The 18,552-nt window shown below is 44.7% G+C and overlaps 1 protein-coding gene across 1 annotated transcript in view; it reads right to left on the reverse strand.

Moving 5' to 3' along the window:
• GRXCR1 (glutaredoxin and cysteine rich domain containing 1) overlaps nucleotides 1-5,306 on the reverse strand; it is a 61,997-nt gene extending 56,691 nt beyond the window's left edge. The window contains exon 1 of the mRNA XM_054990606.1: nucleotides 4,914-5,306. Coding sequence (XP_054846581.1) covers nucleotides 4,914-5,306 — 393 coding nt within the window. The remainder of the gene's footprint in view (nucleotides 1-4,913) is intronic.
• Nucleotides 5,307-18,552: the final 13,246 nt, after the last annotated feature.

Below are 18,552 nucleotides of genomic sequence, written 5' to 3' on the forward strand. Positions count from 1 at the left end.
GCCTCTTCTTGAAAACTGCCAGTGAAGGGGAGCTCACCACCTCCCTAGGCAGCTGATTCCATCTTTGAACTACTCTGACCGTGAAAAAGTTTTTCCTAATATCCAGCCAGTACCTATCTGCATGTAATTTAAGCCCGTTGCTACAGGTCCTATCCTCTGCTGCCAACTGGAACAAATCCTTGACAGCCTTTCAAATATTTAAAGAGAGCAATCATGTCCCCCCTCAATCTCCTCTTCTCCAAACTAAACATTCCCAAGGCCCTCAGCCTTTCCTTGTAGGGCTCAGTCTCCAGACCCCTGATCACCCTCATCGCTCTCCTCTGCACACTCTCGATTTTGTACACATCCTTTTTGAAGTGAGGCCTCCAGAACTGCACACAGTACTCCAGGTGCAGCCTGACCAAGGCAGTATAGAGAGGGACTATGACCTCCTGTGATTTCAATGCAATGGCCCTTTTGATACAACCCAAGACTGAGTTTGCCTTTTTTGCCACCGCATCACACTGACTGCTCATATTTAGTTTACAGTCCACTCTTACCCCAAGATCTCTTTCGCATACACTACTATCCAGAAGTGTATCCCCCATCCAGTATTTGTGCTTCACATTTTTGTGGCCCAGAGGTAATACTGTGCACTTGTCTTTGTTGAATTGCATCCTGTTCACAACCACCTACTTCTCCAGAGTATTCAGGTCTTGTTGAATTTCATATCAATAGATCGATCTACAGTTGTAATAATAGGGGCAGCAGGTCGTCAGAATTCTGTTTCATTTGTTTAGGTAAAGGTATAATGGAAAAGGCATATCTCCCCAACAAAAAGGGCTGGAGAGTTACTTTTTTAAAAAATCATCAATTTCATTTTGATCGATCGATTTAAGGTTGTAATGAAAGGTGCGGCAGGTTTGCTGAATTCCCATCTTCTAGAATACATCTTTCACAATTGCAAGTCAGTGAAAGTTACATGCTCAATTTTACAGCCAGTTTGGAGGGCAGGAGGAAATATTTGCAGTGTGGAAGCAAGAAAGTTGGGCACAAGGTGTTGGAAACCATAATTTCATTTTTGGCAATACAAACTGTGTAGAAGCAACATGAAGGCACATTTCCACTAACTTTCCTGTGTGGAGAGGTTTACATCTGTTGAAGAATGCCTTCTGAAGGCTTTGTGGTGGTTGCAGAAGTCCCTGAAGTGCAGTATTATCATGAGACCCCTCATTTAGGGGTCTATCTGCAGGTTCATAACAGAGAACAATCTCAGAGCCGGCCCTCTGAATTTTCCCTCTACCTGTGGGCTTGATCTGCTTTTGTTCCTGCTCTTGCAATCTCCTCTACCTTAATTTGCTTTTGGAAGGTTGCTTTAGAATATGTTGAGGGAATCAATGGGCCCCGAGTCAGTCGTTCAGGAAAGGTACTCAGTCAAAGAATGCCTGCTTTGCATGCAGAAGATTCCAGGTTCGATTCCTGGCATCTCCACTTGAACAAATCAGGAAGATAAAAGTCTTCAACCTCAGTTCCTGTAGAACCTCGGCCAGTCAGAGGAGACAGTCCTGATTTTGATAGACCAGCTTAGTCAGTCTGAGTTAGCTTCAAGTGTTCAGCAAGGCAGCTCTAAAAGTAGAGGCCATAGAAGAAGAGGTAAAACTGTGAGGAAGAGGATCGTCATAACCATAATGCCTGGAAGTACGTCCCGCTGAAAAGACCAGGACTTACATCTGAGTGGACAGACGTACTCAGTGGAAGTTGTGCAGGAAGTATGCAGAACTGGGGGTGGGGGATTCAATGGAAACCATTTCCATTGAATCCATAGCAGGGAAAGCCGCACTCCCTTCTAATACTTCAATGGAAACCATTTCCACTGAATACTTCCTTGCAGCCTCATTAGGAGAGCTCCGATTAGGTTCTCCCTCCCCCGTAATGCTTTTGCTTATGAATTGCTGTTATCAGTAGGTGGATGTTTGTAAGGGTTCATCTAATTCTGAACATGTACTTAGAAAGTGGGTCAAAAGATGCACATAACTGGGTCGTGTACAAACAGGGTGGGGGATTTTCCCACAAATGTAGAAGAAACCTAAGGAAAAATATCCCAAACATTACAAAATGAGGGGGGGGTTACAAAAAGGGGGGGAGCGTCATCTGCACAAACACAGACCACACACAGGAAAACAGGCCTTGGAAATCTGGGGCTGGGGGATGAAGGCAGCCAATGGCAGAGAGGAAGAAACTGGGTGGGCTGGGAGAAACCAAGCAGAGATAAGGGGAAGGGAAGAACCTTGGTGGATAGTTGTTGTTGGTGCAGCGGCTGCTGCTGCCACCAGATACAAAAGAAGCTGGATGGGTAAACGCAGAGGAGATGGCCGGAGTGAGGATGCCAGAGACACATCTTTCTCCTTCCACCCAAAGTCTTCAGCCTCACTAGGGAGACGCCCTTAGAGCCAAGCTACAAGTGACGCCTGACACAGGTTGGACACTTGTCAGCTTCCCTCAAGTTTTGATGGGAAATGTAGGCATCCTGGTCTTGCAGTTGTAATGGAGAGCCAAGCTGTAAAACCAGGACGCCTACATTTCCCATCAAAACTTGAGGGAAGCTGACAAGTGTCCAACCTGTGTCAGGCGTCACTTGTAGCTTGGCTCTGGAGGAAGGGGAGGGAAAGGAGGTGAGCCTGCTGTTGCTGCATTTCTGCAGGGCAGAAGGAGAGTAAGCAGTGGTGGCTGACCGAAGGAAGGGACGGCTGAGGCATTTCCTCCGTCCTTCTTTCCCCACCTGCTGCCCCAGCCCTGACAGACAGAAAGATGGGTATGTGGGGGCTGCTGTGAAGAGGCAAAAGAAGTGGCAGCTGCCCCCCCCCAATAAGGGGGAACCCCCCTCCCCACATACACACACATAAAAAGAATAGAAGGAAATAAAAAGGATAGAAGACATGCTGGCTAAGCCTGTTATACTGATAGACAACGACTTACTGGAAGGTGATATACCTAAATATTTCCAACCTTAATCTATATGCAGAATCTAAAAATAACTGCTTTCCATACGTAATGATTACAAACCTTAACATGATGTGTAAATAACATTCATTATTTTCAGCCTGAAAAAAATCACATGAAGGAAAGAATGAAAATTTATTTGTATTGTGGGCTTGGTTTATATTGCAAGAAATAGCCGCCTTCTTCATTATGAAGCATGGACATGACCCGGCCCAAATGAAACACGTTCCAGAGGACATTAGGCCTGCAGTTAACTGTCCTCTATGGATGGATTACATCCCGTGGGCTTGTATTAAACAGCATGAGCTTCTAGAGGTTAATTTGAGCCAAACTTCATTAAGGATCAGAATTGCCAGGGTGAACAAGAATATATGAGCCTTTGAACATCTATAGAAGCAGTTTCTTCAAATTTCCTAATGAAACTTAATGTATTACATAATGTATTAAAGAGTTTGCAAAGAGTATGTAACTTTTTCCACCCAAAAACTAGTGATTAAGAGACTGAGCAGTGATTGGGGAGGCCGCAGTTCAAATCTTGCTTCTAGCTGGAGCCAACTGAAAAGTCTAGGAGAAGCCACCACAAACTTATTCCACTCACACACCCATCTGCAGTATGGGGATACTCCTCCTGATGTGCTTTAGCACGTGAAGTACTCTGGAGAATTTAAAGCAACGACCAAAGGAGCTCTGACTCTCGAAACCTCATATCCTGGAAATTTAGTTGGTCTTTAAGGTGCTACTGGACCAGACTGTATATTCGACTATATAGAAATTGTTATGTTTGAAGAAGCCCTAGGTAACAGGATTAAGGGGAAATCTTCGCAACCAGGTGACACTAAGTAGACCATTTTGAATGACAAATTCCAGCAGAACGGCCATTTTTGAGTCTCCATCAGTTTGGATCAATCCATCGACACAGAATGCACCATGAGGTAGCGCTGCCCGCTGAGCATACATGGATGCACCAATTTTTGTGATTCCTTTATACCTCTCATTGCATCTGATGTAAAAGAAATGCTTAGTCAACCATGTTAGCTAATTGTATACAACTCATCTCACACAAGCCCAGTTCACAAGTTACAGTGGATCCATGTACATCCTCCATATACATGTATACATCTGTTTGTAAGAAGGAACCAAGGCACGTTCACTTTACAAATGAAACCAGGAACGAGCATCTAGATAAATGTTCAATTTCAGTCACATGCTCAGGCTTACATGCATTGAATGTAACATGAGAATGACTCGATGCATGTGTGTGAAGGAAAACCAAGTGTGCACTGGATGTAGATTGTACTTGCGTCCACTGCAACTTGTGAACAGGGCTGCAAGGCGTGGAGGGCGGTGCTGTGGGATGTTTTGTCCCTATCCCACATAGGAACTACTGAGATTCTGAATGAGTGAACTGAACCCGACGCTTGCCTCGGCACCAGTGCCTCCTCCCTCGGCAGTGACGTGGTTTCCCATATATGGGCAATTGGGATGCATGTCAAGTGCTGTTCTCTTAGCACTTGACTTGGGAGCAAGCGAAGAGTGTGTGTATGCAGGATCCAACAAAAACCACGCTAAATGGTAAATTCAGAAGTGCTCAAAGGAAAAAGGCACCTTGGGGATATTTTCCTTTTTCTTTCTCTGTTGTAAACTTTGGATCTAGACAACAAGTCACTATATTTTGGACATTGCTAGTTAAAGGAATGAGCTCTTCTTGAGCAAAAGTGACAATTTTATTTAATTTTTCAGCTGCAAAAATGTTGATAGCTGGAACTGCTCATTTGAGACTTTAACCACTGGAGGAAGTGTTATGAGCTCTAACTCCTAAGCATGCATAGACCAAACACTCCTTCAGCAAAACTAAAAAGTGTGCTTTGGGGGTGCGCATAGAAGAGGAGACAGAAAGTGTTTGTTGACTAAGGAGCAAAGTGGACTTCACTTACCTGGAACACTTTTGACATGTTGTCAAAGAGAACTTGACCAGCACTGACTTTGTGCTTGACTCCTCTAACTGTACCATTTTTGCTGAGGATGTTGACTCTTTTCACGCTAAATCCCCTCTCTTTGGCGGCTCTCACAAAAATGAGCATATCCTCTGAGCCTTTCTCGTTCTCGTCGTACTCAGATCCTAATTTTCCGTTGTGCGGCCCCTCAGATTCACTGAGCCTGCTCTGGTCTGTCTCTGAGCTGCTCGTGCATTCGGAATCCAGAGAGTCGGATGTTTCCCCATCCGCGTACACCTCCTTGAGCACTCTCCCACTATGGGAAGATGCAATTCTGAACCGGACTTTCCTTGGCTGCCTCTCGCCCTCGCCCTTGGTGTCGCTCTTAATCATTGTCCCATCCGTCAAGATGAACTGCTTACATCCTCCTGGTGTCGGCTGTCATCACTTTCGCCAGTTTCTCACACTTAAAACAATATCAAAGTTGTTTGCCGGTGTCAGCGGTGCTGCTCATATGAACGTCTAAAGAGGAAAGAGGATTCCCAAGAACCTTCCGTGCCATTCGACAATCAATAATGCATGTCTGTGTGTGTGTGTGCTATGGTTACCTTTAAACTAAAACCTGTAAATTGAGATCATTGATTAAATATTAACAACTCTTTGTGTGCTTTTTTCAGGGGCAGAAGGAAAAAATGAAAAAAGAGGGTGAAAGTTTCTATTTTTAAAAAAACTATATCCAAGACAAATCTGCTGATTTGCATGTGTTGACAGAGAAGAAGAAGTAGTAAAGGAAGAATTTAGGTCAAAAGCTGGACATGAACTCCTGAGTTTGAGCTTCTCTCTTTGGCGGCTCTTTGGCAAATCCCAAATATGCCTATCGGAATCCTGATGTCCTCAAATGACATCTTCTGGAGCAGTCTCAGGCCAGTTGCATGTTACACCTGACTGTCGATGTTCAGTGGGGCTGTCAGGGAAGAAAATGTTTGGAAAGAACCTGGAGAGCTTCATCGGGACAGCTTTAAACTGATGCCACATGGGGAAAGGGACAATCAACATGGGGATTTCAATGAAGAAGTGATAACAGCAGGGGCCCACCTGGGTAGGACAGGGGCCCACCTGGGTAGGACAGATCAAACAAAGGTACAAGTGCCTATATACCAATGCCCGAAGTACGGGTAATAAGGAGGAAGAGCTTGAGCTTCTCTTGCAAGCAGAGGGCTACGATATAGTAGGAATTACTTGGTGGGATGATTCCCATGACTGGAATGCGCCAGTGGATGGGTAAGAGTTGTTCAAGAAAAACCGGAAGGGTAGAAGAGGTGGCAGAGTAGCATTGTATGTGAGGAGACAGCTTGATTGTCAGCAAGTTCTGGAGAATGTGGCTGACAACCCGGTGGAAAGTATATGGGTGGAAATAAGGGGAGGAAGGACAAAATGTATTGTTGTTGGAGAATAAGCTAAGGGAGAAGAAGGAAATGTTCAGGAAATGGAGAGAAGGATAGACCCCTAAAGAGGAATATATGAGTGTTACTAGGTACTGAAGATCAGCCATCAGAGAAGCCAAAGCTCAGTATGAACTGGGTCTGGCCAGGGGGGCTCTCTACAATAAGAAAAACTTCTATAGATATGTGAGAAGAAAACAGAAGGTTAAAGAGGAAATTGGACCACTGTTGGGAGTAGAAGGAGAAACTCTGATGGAGGACAGAGAAAAAGCAGACAGGCTTAATGACTTTTTTGCCTCTGTTTTCTCCCTGAAGAACTTGAGCCCATCTAGAGATGGTAGAAGACAGGACAGGACACCTGGGGTGCTAGTTGACATTGACAGAGAGGTTGTGGAGAGGCAGCTGGCTGCACTGGATGAATATAAATCCCCTGGGCTGGATGGTGTGCACCCAAGAGTGCTCAGACTACTTTCAAGAGAACTTGCAGAGAAGAGCGAATGTTATCCCAATCTTTAAGAAAGGGAGGAAGGATGACCCAGGAAACACTTGCCAGTCAATCTGTTGCTGGGAAGATATTAGAGCAGATTTTAAAGGGATCGATCTGTAAGCATCTTAAGGACCGCTTAGTGATCTGGGAAAGTCAACATGGTTTTGTCCCCAACAGATCTTGTCAGACCAACCTGGTTTCCTTCTTTGATCAAGTGATGAGTTTACTGAATCATGGGAACTCTGTCGACGTGATTTACCTGGATTTCAGTAAAGCTTTTGATAAGGTCCCCCATGACATTCTAATAGGTAAATTGGAAGACTGCGGACTGGACTATAGGACAGTTCAGTGAATAGGGAACTAGTTAGAGGACCGCACCCAAAGAGTGGTAGTCAATAGCGTTTCATCAGATTGGAGGGAGGTGTCCAATGGGGTGCCGCAGGGCTTCGTTTTGGGCCCGGTACTTTTCAATATTTTTATCAATGATCTGGATGAAGGGGTAAACGGGCTACTCATTAAATTTGCTGATGATACCAAATTGGGAGGAGTGGCAAACACCCAAGAAGATAGAGTTAAAATTCAATAAGACCTGAATACTCTGGAGAAGTGGGCGGTTGTGAACAGGATGCAATTCAACATAGAGAAGTGCACAGTATTATATCTGGGCCACCAAAACGTGAAGCACAAATACTGGATGGGGGATACACTTCTGGATAGTAGTGTATGCAAAAGAGATCTTGGGGTAAGAGTGGACTGGAAACTAAACATGAGCAGTCCTGACTTGCTGCAATGGTCCAGGGATCTATCTACCATATCCTGTCATCCATAGCCTGACAGTAATGAGTGTAAAGTAGCTTGTTATTTTCAAGTCATGTACTTAATGTATGGAAATAACTGCTTTATAATGTGTTGATGGCTTTAAGGGATTATATAAATTCATTCACTCAACGGCTATTAGCAATGATAGCTAAATGAGACCTCCATGTGTAAAGACAGTGTACCTCTGAATGCTCAGTTCTTGGAGAAGCAAACATGGCCTGTTTGTAGGAACAACAGCATTCTGAGCAGCAGCTGCTGGGAAGATCATAGCTGTATACATGAATTTCTGTGACATCTAAGAATCCAGTTTGTAGGGGTGAGATCCGTTTTAAAACTCACCATCTCTTGCTGAAGTCTTTGAGTTCAGTTGTACCAGGAACATAGGATGAATTTCCATTCTGGCAAATCTGAACCACTTTTAGCACCCTGTTCACAAGGAGATACAAGTAGTGAATGTGTTTAAATGGCAACACATTTGGCAAGCCTCAACTGTGAATCAGTTTCCAGGCTTCACAATGAAAACGTAGAAGTGGCAACTGGGAAAAGATCAGAATCTAATTCTGTCTAATTGCGGGGAATCCTAGCTATGTTAAACATGCATGTGCTTGGGGTGACGAGCTCACCATAGCCACTCTGGACTTGACTATCATCCAGTGTCCTCCAACAGAAGTGAATAACTGAAAACTGGAAATGACATAGGCAACAAAAGCTCCTGTGGTGGTTGGGCTTCAGTAACAGAGCTGGCCAGTTTGTATTCATTCATTCATTCATTCATTCTCTGCCTTTCCCCATGGCTCAAGGCAGCTTACCACTCCAAATTTTAAAAAAAGATACGAAATACAATAAACTACCAAATAACCCTCTTAGCTCTCCCAGTTGGGACCAACCCAGACAGGGGTGGACCAAACACGGACAAAGGGAATCCGCTTGCCTCACCACCAGCATGGCAGATGCCCCCAGTACATTACCAAGTGGTTGCACAGCCACTGCTACCAGCTCAGGCTTCAATGACCAGCCTCCTTTGGCCATTTCCATGTCACTTTCCACTGTCAAGCCCACTGGAAGTTGTTCGCCAGAATCATCACCACCAGGGGCGCTAGACGATCCTCACAGGCCAGATGGGCCCAACTATGTCAATTGGGTCCACTGTCACCGCAAAAGGACCAGATTAAGGCAGACTAGCCCAAATTGGCTACCGTCAGTCAGTTGCGCTAATCTGTTAGAAAGGTCAGGTAACATCTTAGACTTCTGTGCCCCTGCGTGACAGCTTTGCGGGTTTCTGCCTCAGAAGATTCCCCACGTAGCCTCCCTCTTCTGGGCCCTGGCCTTTCCTGGCATCTAGATGTGCCACTAGGTCCCTGATGCCCCCTCATACTCAGAAGATGAGGAAACTTGCCTCAGGGGTCTCCAGGTTGTGGGGCACATACATGCTCCCCCTTTCTCTGGTGTGGCTTTTGGATGGCATTCCACCATGCTGTTACAGCAACCCACAAAGCCTGACACCTAGTAACTGTGATGATTGTCCTTTAACATCAATTTGTTCTGTTTGTTGTAAATGAAATGCTATTCATCAAATCCCGCACACTGCCAATCAAATGGGTAACTTCAACTCTCCTCTTCTGCCCCTCTCTTTCTTTGCACAAAAACCCAATTACTAAAGCAGACGCAATAACACAATATGCCATCAGGTGGCGTGAGTGAGAAAGTCTAATAGCAGTTCTTTAGGCCTAAAAAAGGCAGCAAAGTTGAGCAGGAAAAACACATTTGGGGGGGGGGGGGCACTACCAGCATCCACCCTGGGAATGCAGGCCCCTGCTGGGCCAGTAGCCATAACGTGTGAAGGAATCCACCCCTCAGTTGGCTGCAATCCTGAGGGGCCTGCAGCAGAGTCCTTTGCTGAAAGAGAGAAGCCTAAGTAGGCCAGAGGCCTGCAGGGGCTGGGTCCAACCCTGTTTTAGCCCTCCCCACTGACAGACAACAGGCCCAAATGTAAATAAGGGGGGAAAGTCTCTGCCAAACCACTGTGCCTGGCGCTGGGCCCTGGCTCTCCTCCTGGAGTTTGAAGGTAGCTGTCAGATACACCCCAGTATATCTGCCAGGTTTGTCTTGTTGTAGATCTGTCATGTTTGCCTCTGAGAATATGTAAAGGGAACATGTTTGCTTGCTTGCTTGGCTGCTAGCTGCTTATCTTGCAGGTGTCTGGTTACTCTTTCCCTGCCGGCTTGAGAACGTGGCCTTGAAGTTCCAGGCGGAGCCATATCACCCTCTCTAAAGGACTGGGATGAGCTCATCCTTCCCCTTCCCCCCTCCTCTCTGAGATCCTGGACCTTCGCGCCAAAACCCTAACGGACTTTATCTCCCAGGGGCGGGAACGTTCCCCTATAATTAACCTTGCTTTGCCACCCTGCGTCACTTCTGCCAATGCTACTGTCTGAATATCTTGATACTGGTATATCTCATCAATAAAGTATCTTAAAGATACTCGTACACTGAAGTGATGCAGTGAAGTGCTTGGGGATTTACCTGGCAAGACCAGACAGTAGCAAGCAGGGGGAGAGCACAGCTTGTTCCGACACAAGGAGGGAATCCCAACCCTTTGTCGTCAAGAATCAACGCACACGCACAGGTTACAAATTTAAATGTTTTTTATTCAACTTCTTCATACATTTAAAGAATCTCTACTCAAAGTTTTACTAAATAGCAAAAGGAGAGAGTGCATCTTTCATGCATGAAGGCTCTTGGTGGAACTTTGTAGACCCAGTGAATGGGGTGAAAAAAAGAGACATGACTTGCTCCTCTCCCTGCGACGGTGTGAATGAACTAAGGAGGAAACGGCCCTAACAAGTTTTGATGGGTTCTGAATGCCCTAGGAACTGAACCTGTGGGTAAGACACTACAACTCCCAAGATGCACTTCTCTTAAAACTATTTTTGGGGCTACAGTACCCACCAAATGAAGTGAGGAAACAAATCAACAGGGCCAGACTAGTACCCAGAAACAGCCTGCTCCAGGACAAACCTAAAGGAACTAACAACAGAACACCACTGGTTGTCACCTATAGTTCCCAGCTCAAACCCATCCAACGTATCATCAGTGAGCTACAGCCCATCCTGGAAAATGATACCTCTCTCTCAGAAGCCCTGGGTGGAAGACCTTTCCTTGCCTACAGACAGCCCCCCAACCTTAAACAACTTCTCACACACAATCATGAATCGGCCAGCAGAGTCACCAGCACAGGCACCAGGCCCTGCAACAGACCCAGATGCCAGCTCTGCCCCTATATCTACCCAGGGAATACAATTACAGGACCCAATGGCATCAACTACACTGTCTCTGGCTCTCACAGCTGCTCATCCTCCAATCTGATATATGCCCTCATGTGCCAACAATGTCCTTCTGCTCTGTACATTGGACAAACCAGCCAACCTCTACGCAAAAGAATAAATGGACACAAATCTGACATTAGAAATGGAAACGTCCAAAAACCAGTGGGAGAACACTTCAATCTACCAGGACATTCCACCAAAGACTTAAAGGTCGCTGTGGTTCAACAGAAACCTTTCAAAAACAAAATCCAATGGGAGGCTGCTGAATTGGAATTCATATGCAAATTTGACTCTGTCAAGCTGGGACTGAATAGGGACTATGAATGGTTATCTCATTATCACAGGTAACTGATTTCATTTACAGAGGCGAGGTCGGGGAGCCCAGTGGCGCCTGGCGTGGGCTTTCGGGGATCACAGTTCTCTTTGTCAGATGCATCTGGCGGGGAGAGCTGTGGTTCTCGAAGGCTTGTGCTGCAGTGGAATTGGTTGGTCTTGGAGGTGCTGCTGGACTCTTTTTGATTTTGCTGCTACAGACTAACACGGCAAACTCCTTTGAACCTTTACACAAGCAAACTGATCCCCACACCAAAAGGAGCTGTTTGCATCTCCATATCAAAGGAGTTGTTTACATCCCCCCTCTCCTCCTCCCCCCTCCCCTCTCCTCCTCTATATTTGACCAGTTTCTTTCTGCCCTCCATGCATCTGACGAAGAGAACTGTGGTTCTCGAAAGCTTATGCTACAATAAAATTGGTTAGTCTTAAAGGTGCTACTGGACTCTTTTTGATTTTGCTTAAAACTATAGGCATGCATTCTAGTCTAGTACATATTGATTAACTGAGTAATATATTCATCTTGCTGCTGGAACAGTACACAGCTTCTTATGGGGGATAATAATAACATACTTTGTAAACCACTCTAAGGCCATTTTCACACTGTCTATAAATCACGCGAGACTCACGGAAGGCACGATTTTTGACGCCATCTGTTTACAAAACGCCACAAACAGTGATTTACGGCGTTTTGTAATCTGATGGTGTTAAAAATCACGTGAGGAAGCCGGCAGCCTTCCGTGAGTCTCGTGCGATTTATAGACTGTGTGAAAACAGCCTAAGTGGGAGTTAAGTTGTCCTGAAGGTCGATATAGAAATTGAATGTTGTTGTTGTTGTTGTTGTTGTTGTTGTTGTTGTTGTTGTTGTTGTTGTTGTTGTTGTTGTTGTTGCCATGGCAGTGGCCGCCGCCTAGCCCTGAGGACCTTCAGCAAAGCCAGCCTCAGAGGAGCTCGGCTGAGAGAGCTTGAGGTGTGCTCTGCTCAGGCCACCACAAGGAGGCAACTGCGGGCCGGGAGGCGGAACTGGCTTATATGCCTTTGGCCCCGCCCACCCAGCAAAATACCAGGATGCCTGGGAAGAGGCCTGCTGCCCTTTCCTCATCCGGGGCTGCAACTACAGCCCCCCCGGACCCGACAGCTGTGGGCTGCTGACTGGGAGGGCCAAATTCTCACGCACAAACTTTTTTTTAAGTAATATGTTAGACTAACAAACATCTGTCATGGGAGAGTTAAGAATAAATCTAAATAACCAAACATTGAGTTAGTGATAAAAGGCTTCCAATAGTCTATCCTTAAGATCAGCTGGTGAAGAAGTGCTATTTCACTAGCTTGGATCCCTGTGTAACCCTTGGTAAACTAGAAGGGGTTAAAGAGTTGGGGTATTCCTAATAAGGAAAATAGGCACAATTTCCCCTGAGAGACGGGAGGGCCTGAAGCTGCAGGGAGAAGCCCTCTCGCCTCAGAAGCACTCCTTTCTATGAACTCTCTATTAATGTTTTCGACTCCTGTGAAGAACAGAAGACATCCCAATGCAGAGCACAGCTACAAGTTGTTGCATTTCAAGGGACTGGCCAGAAGAAGTCAGAAAGAATGAGACCCGGGTCTGCTTGAGTAAAACAGGCCCGATTTGTTACATGATTGTTGTTGTATATGCTTTATTATTGTTCCAAATAAGATTTTTTTTCCCCAAGTTGGTTCATTGTTATTTTTATAAATGCAAGTGTCACAAGGTGGGATCACGCTGTCATAGACACGAACTCTCCCAGTTCTTAAGTTAGATATATATATTTACTTGATGTTGCTCCTTGTATTGAACAAGTTACACCTGTACCTTCCTAATTTTTTTATTAAAAGTTTTATATAATTAAAAAGAAACCTAATAAAGCTACAATTATACCTATACGAATAAAACAAACAAAACCCGAAACAACTAATCAAGGTACAAAAACATACACAATACAGAAAAAACAACAAAAACAAACAATCTAAACTAAAAGGTTTCTGATTTTCTCCAAAACAAATACTCTGGTCTCTCTTCATGACTACCTGGCTTGAGATCAGTTTTCCCCATGGAAGCCAAAGTTACATAGTTGTTAATACAAGCAGAGAAAGGGTGGGGCGAGGCATGCTGTATTTTCTCTGTTTATTCCATTGCTCTGTAGAGACATGGAGTTTGAGATCAAGTGCAGAATTCAGCATTCTGCGCACCTTACAGTACAAACCTAACCAAAGGGCCAAACTAGACCTTTTGCAAGTTGAGTCTGAGCTGTCCAACTCCAAGTTTTCTATGATCAGCAACGTATCATTCTGTTAGGAACTCAATCTAAGCGTGTAGGATCCAAATTTGGATTGGAATCATGACATGCAGGGGATTTATCCTGCCCCCTACTACATTTTCCTGACTTGAAATAACCCTGGGTATGTTATTTTCCCTATTGGGAGTGGAGGCTGTATGTGTATTGGTGGTTTACACGTGCAGCTGCCCCAGTGGGGCAACCAGGGCTTTTTTTCAGCTGGAACACGGTGGAACAGAGTTCCGGAACCTCTTGAAAATGGTCACATGGCCAGTGGGCCCCGCCCTCTGATCTCCAGACAGAGGGGAGTTTAGATTGCCCTCCGCACTGCAGCACAGAGGGCAATCTAAACTCCCCCCTGTCTGGAGATCAGGGGGCGGGGCCACCAGCCATGCGACCATTTTCTCCGAGGGCAACCCACTGAGTTCCACCACCTCTTTTCCCAGAAAAAAAGCTCTGGGGGCAACTAATGCTCTTGGGGCTATTTCAGTTTGGCAAAACAGCATGGAGGGTGGTGGGGGAAATGAATCCCCTTTTGCTCCCACTCCACCATCCAAATCAATCAGGAATTCACAGGCTTCGGAAATGAATTCCCAATAGTGTAATGTGTGGCTGACACTCTGAAAGTTGGTTGTTGTGGGTTTTCCGGGCTGTATTGCCGTGGTCTTGGCATTGTAGTTCCTGACGTTTCGCCAGCAGCTGGGGCTGGCATCTTCAGAGGTGTAGCACCAAAAGACAGAGATCTCTCAGTGTCACAGTGTGGAAAAGATGTTGGCAGGTCATTTATATCTACTCAGGAGGGGTGGGGTTGAGCTGAGTCATCCTGTAAGAGTTTCCCAGGGTGTGGAATGCTAATGGCAGGAGGCTTCACTGTATCCTGAGGAGGTTCTTTTGCATATGGATTGGTGCTTGATGTGCTAATCTTCTCTGCAGGGCTATTGTCGGGTATAGAGTGTTTTGTTAGCCTGGTGTTTTTCAGAACTGGAAACCATGCTCTGTTCATTCTTAAGGTTTCTTCTTTCCTGTTGAAGTTTTGCTTATGCTTGTGAATTTCAATGGCTTCCCTGTGCAGTCTGACAAAGTAGTTGGAAGTGTTGTCCAGTATTTTGGAGTCCTGGAATAAGATACTGTGCCCTGTTTGAGTTAGGCTATGTTCAGCCACTGCTGATTTTTCCGGTTGTCCAAGTCTGCAGTGTCTTTCATGTTCTTTTATTCTTGTCTGGATGCTACGCTTTGTGGTCCCGATGTAAACTTGTCCACAGCTGCAGGGTATACGGTATACTCCTGCAGAGGTGAGGGGGTCTCTACTTTCTTTTGCTGATTGTAGCATCTGTTGTATTTTTCGGGTGGGTCTGAATACTGCTTGAAGGTTATGCTTTTTCATAAGCTTTCCCATCTGATCAGTAATTCCTTTGATATATGGCAAAAACACTTTTCCTGTAGGAGACTGTTTTTCCTTGGTTGTTTGATTCATCCTGGGTTTGATTGCTCTTCGGATTTCATTTCTGGAGTAGCCATTTGCCTGGAGTGCGTGGTTTAGATGATTAATTTCCTCATTGAGAAAGTGCGGCTCACATATCCGTCTTGCACGATCCACTAATGGTACCTACAACTTTCTCGTCCTCATGATTTAGTAGTCAAGCTTGAAACTGTGTCAACAATGCCTGGTGAGATATCACAGTTAGAGAGAAATAACAATTACAGTGGTAAGGATATGAACTTTCAGTGGTTTGCATAGTCCTTTCTGAAGACAAGCCCTTAAAAGGCACTAATTGGGGGCAGGGAGCAAATATGTACCAGGACACTGGAAGGGAGGATTAACTCTTCCATGTGGGTCCCTTCCTCATTTGAAAATCTCCCTCCTGACAGCTTTATACCTTGGTAAAGAAGAAATACAGGTATCTATACTGCGCCTGCCTCCCCACCGCCACCCCTGGACTGTAGCTTAAATCAGCCCCAGGGGGCATTTTGGAATCAGGAAATTGCACAGGGGAGAAGCATTAATTCTGTGATTCCCCCCCCCCACCACCACCCTCCTTATTTCTCCAGCAGCTTTTTTGAGGCCCAAGAACAGATCTGCTGTTCCAAACTGTTTTTGCTCTTAGACTGAAATCGGGCTCCTTGAAGGATCTCTGGCCACTCCAAATGAGTAGTTACTCAAGAACTTCAAGCAAGTGTATTTTCTTGAGATTGTTGACTTTCCATCAAATAGCAGTCAAAAGAAAACAATCACAGTAACTGGAATTTCTCCTGCTGCAAACTCTTCTCATCCCTTTCCAAAAAGTCGCATTTTGCTATTTTTCATTCTATTGCTTAGATGAATATGATTTATTTCACAGTTCCCTAGTATTGTGAAAAATGGTATTTTGCCTATTGAGATTTTAATATATACCTATAATGAAAAAGAGGGATCAGTATTGCTCAGGCACTTCCTATTCATGGCTGTAGTTTTCATAGCAGCCTCGCTAGGGGGAGTTGCAGGCAACATTAGTTGGTGAACAACACTACACATTCCTGAAAAGAAAAGAAGAAGTAAGAAAGACTATTTCTTCCCAAGTTTTCTAGGCAGAAAAGGATACTGCTGACCAGCCTTTTATTACTAATCAGTCACTAACAACCAAAGTCCATTAAACAGCAGGGCTGTTTCCACATGGCTTACCTGAAGCCGTGATGTCGCGCAAAACTCGTGCAAGAAAACGCGATATTTCGTGTTTTCTCCGGCACGATTTGCAAGTTTGCGGCATGGCGCGGCTTCAGGTAAGCCATGTGGAAACGGCCCAGATCTTTAACCCTGGAGTGGACTATATTATTCTTGAGCACAACTTCACACATCGCATTCCTAAAAGGCATAGCAGCAACCTAAGGGGATTCTTGTGGCAGTGGCCTGAATGTGTGCATGTGCGGGAAGTAGCTTCGCTCACCTCCCCGAGGATCCAGGTGCTCTTCTTTCCAGCTTGATTTTCTCTGGATTGTCCCAACCTGTTTCACAGACAGACTTCTAAGAAGGGTTGCCCCTGCATTGCCCTAGGCAAGAAGTGTCTTTGATGACACCCCTTCGTTTGTTTAACTTTTGAATGTCTTATTTTTTAAAATTGCATTTGCAGCCTATTTCATGATTTATAGTGTAACCCCAGGGCTTTTTTTCTGGGAAAAGAGGTGGTGGGACACAATGGGTTGTCCTCGGAGAAAATGGTCACATGGCCGGTGGCCCCGCCCCCTGATCTCCAGACAGGGGGGAGTTTAGATTGCCCTCTGTGCTGCAGTGCGGAGGGCAATCTAAACTCCCCTCTGTCTGGAGATCAGAGGGCGGGGCCTACTGGCCATGTGACCATTTTCAAGAGGTTCCAGAACTCCGTTCCACCGTGTTCCAGCTGAAAAAAAGCATGGTTGCCCCACTGGGGCAGCTGCATATGTACACCATCAATACACATACAGCCTCCATTCCCGATAGGGAAAATAACATACCCAGGGTTATTTCAAGTCAGGAAAATGTTGTAGGGGGCAGGATAAATCCCCCCATGTCATGATTCCAATCCAAATTTGGTTCTTAAATTAAAAATGTAAAAAGTTTCAAGCTTTGTGCTTTTCATTTTTCCTACATTTCTTCTGTTTTTTAAAATTGGTTAGCGGGGGGTGGGGCGCAAGTAGGTAGGGGAAGGGATACATTAATATTCCCCAATTTGTTTCTTTTCACATTTAGTTTCGTCAGTGCTTTTGATTGTTTGATTTTTGCGCTTGACGTTTAGGTTTATTTTAATATTGCATGGTTTATACAACTAATATGCATACATGCATGCCATTTATATATATAGTATATGGATAATGCATATGTTGATTTCTTGCAAGACTGTACAAATATACCCTTTTAAAATTCTTTTTGCTTTTGCATATCATTGTTGTGAATATTTTTGTTGCATTGATTTTCTAGCATTCCTAATTTGTTTCTTTTAACAACATTTATATGCTATACATCATTTATATCCAATTAATGCAAAATAGTTTTAACAGGGAACAGGCTATAAGAAAAAAAAGAAATTCACAGAAGTTAGCACAAGGAAGAAGCACAACTGAAATGGGGATATTCAAGACTACACACTGGGTTTGTGAAATCCGGTAGTGTCCCTAATTCATTGATGCATACAAACAGGGCTTTTTTTCTGGGAAAAGAGGTGGTGGAACTCAGTGGGTTGCCCTCGGAGAAAATGGTCACATGGCTGGTGGCCCCGCCCCCTGATCTCCAGACAGAGGGGAGTTGAGATTGCCCTCCGCGCCGCTGAGCGCTGAGCGGCGTGGAGGACAATCTCAACTCCCCTCTGTCTGGAGATCAGGGGGCGGGGCCACCGGCCATGTGACCATTTTCAAGAGGTTCCGGAACTCCGTTCCACCGCATTCCCACTGAAAAAAAGCCCTGCATACAAATAATGAACAATTAGTATTTTTATGGGAAAATATTAATGTAATAAAATAGAAAATGCAACAAAAATTAAGAACATTAAGTGATTGTGTAATGCTTCTACTAAAAAAATTAGGACCTTCTTGGTCCACTTTTAAGCTGAGATTGTTTTCAGCAAAATGTAATAATTAAGAATCCTGGACTAGAAAGTGGTTGTGGCAAAATAGCAGATTTTCTGTTTCCTCGATTATTGACAAGTGCATTAAAAGCTCCATAATACCTTATTTATCTTTCTATGACTATGTGTTTAACATCTAATTGTTGTGGGGGTTGCGTGGATACCAAAACACAAGACAGTGCCATACAGTACTGTGCAGGATTATATAATTCCGCTCCTATATTTATATGGCAAACTAAATACAGATAACATTGTGCACATAAGAATGCCCTTTCATTGGTCACCATCCCACATGTGTTTTCTCCAGGTATGCTTATATTTCAGAGGCATGTACTGGCAAAGCTTTAAAAACGCCCTTCCAACTGATGTC

Source organism: Eublepharis macularius, chromosome 10 (genome assembly GCF_028583425.1).
Source record: "Eublepharis macularius isolate TG4126 chromosome 10, MPM_Emac_v1.0, whole genome shotgun sequence".
NCBI lineage: Eukaryota > Metazoa > Chordata > Lepidosauria > Squamata > Eublepharidae > Eublepharis > Eublepharis macularius.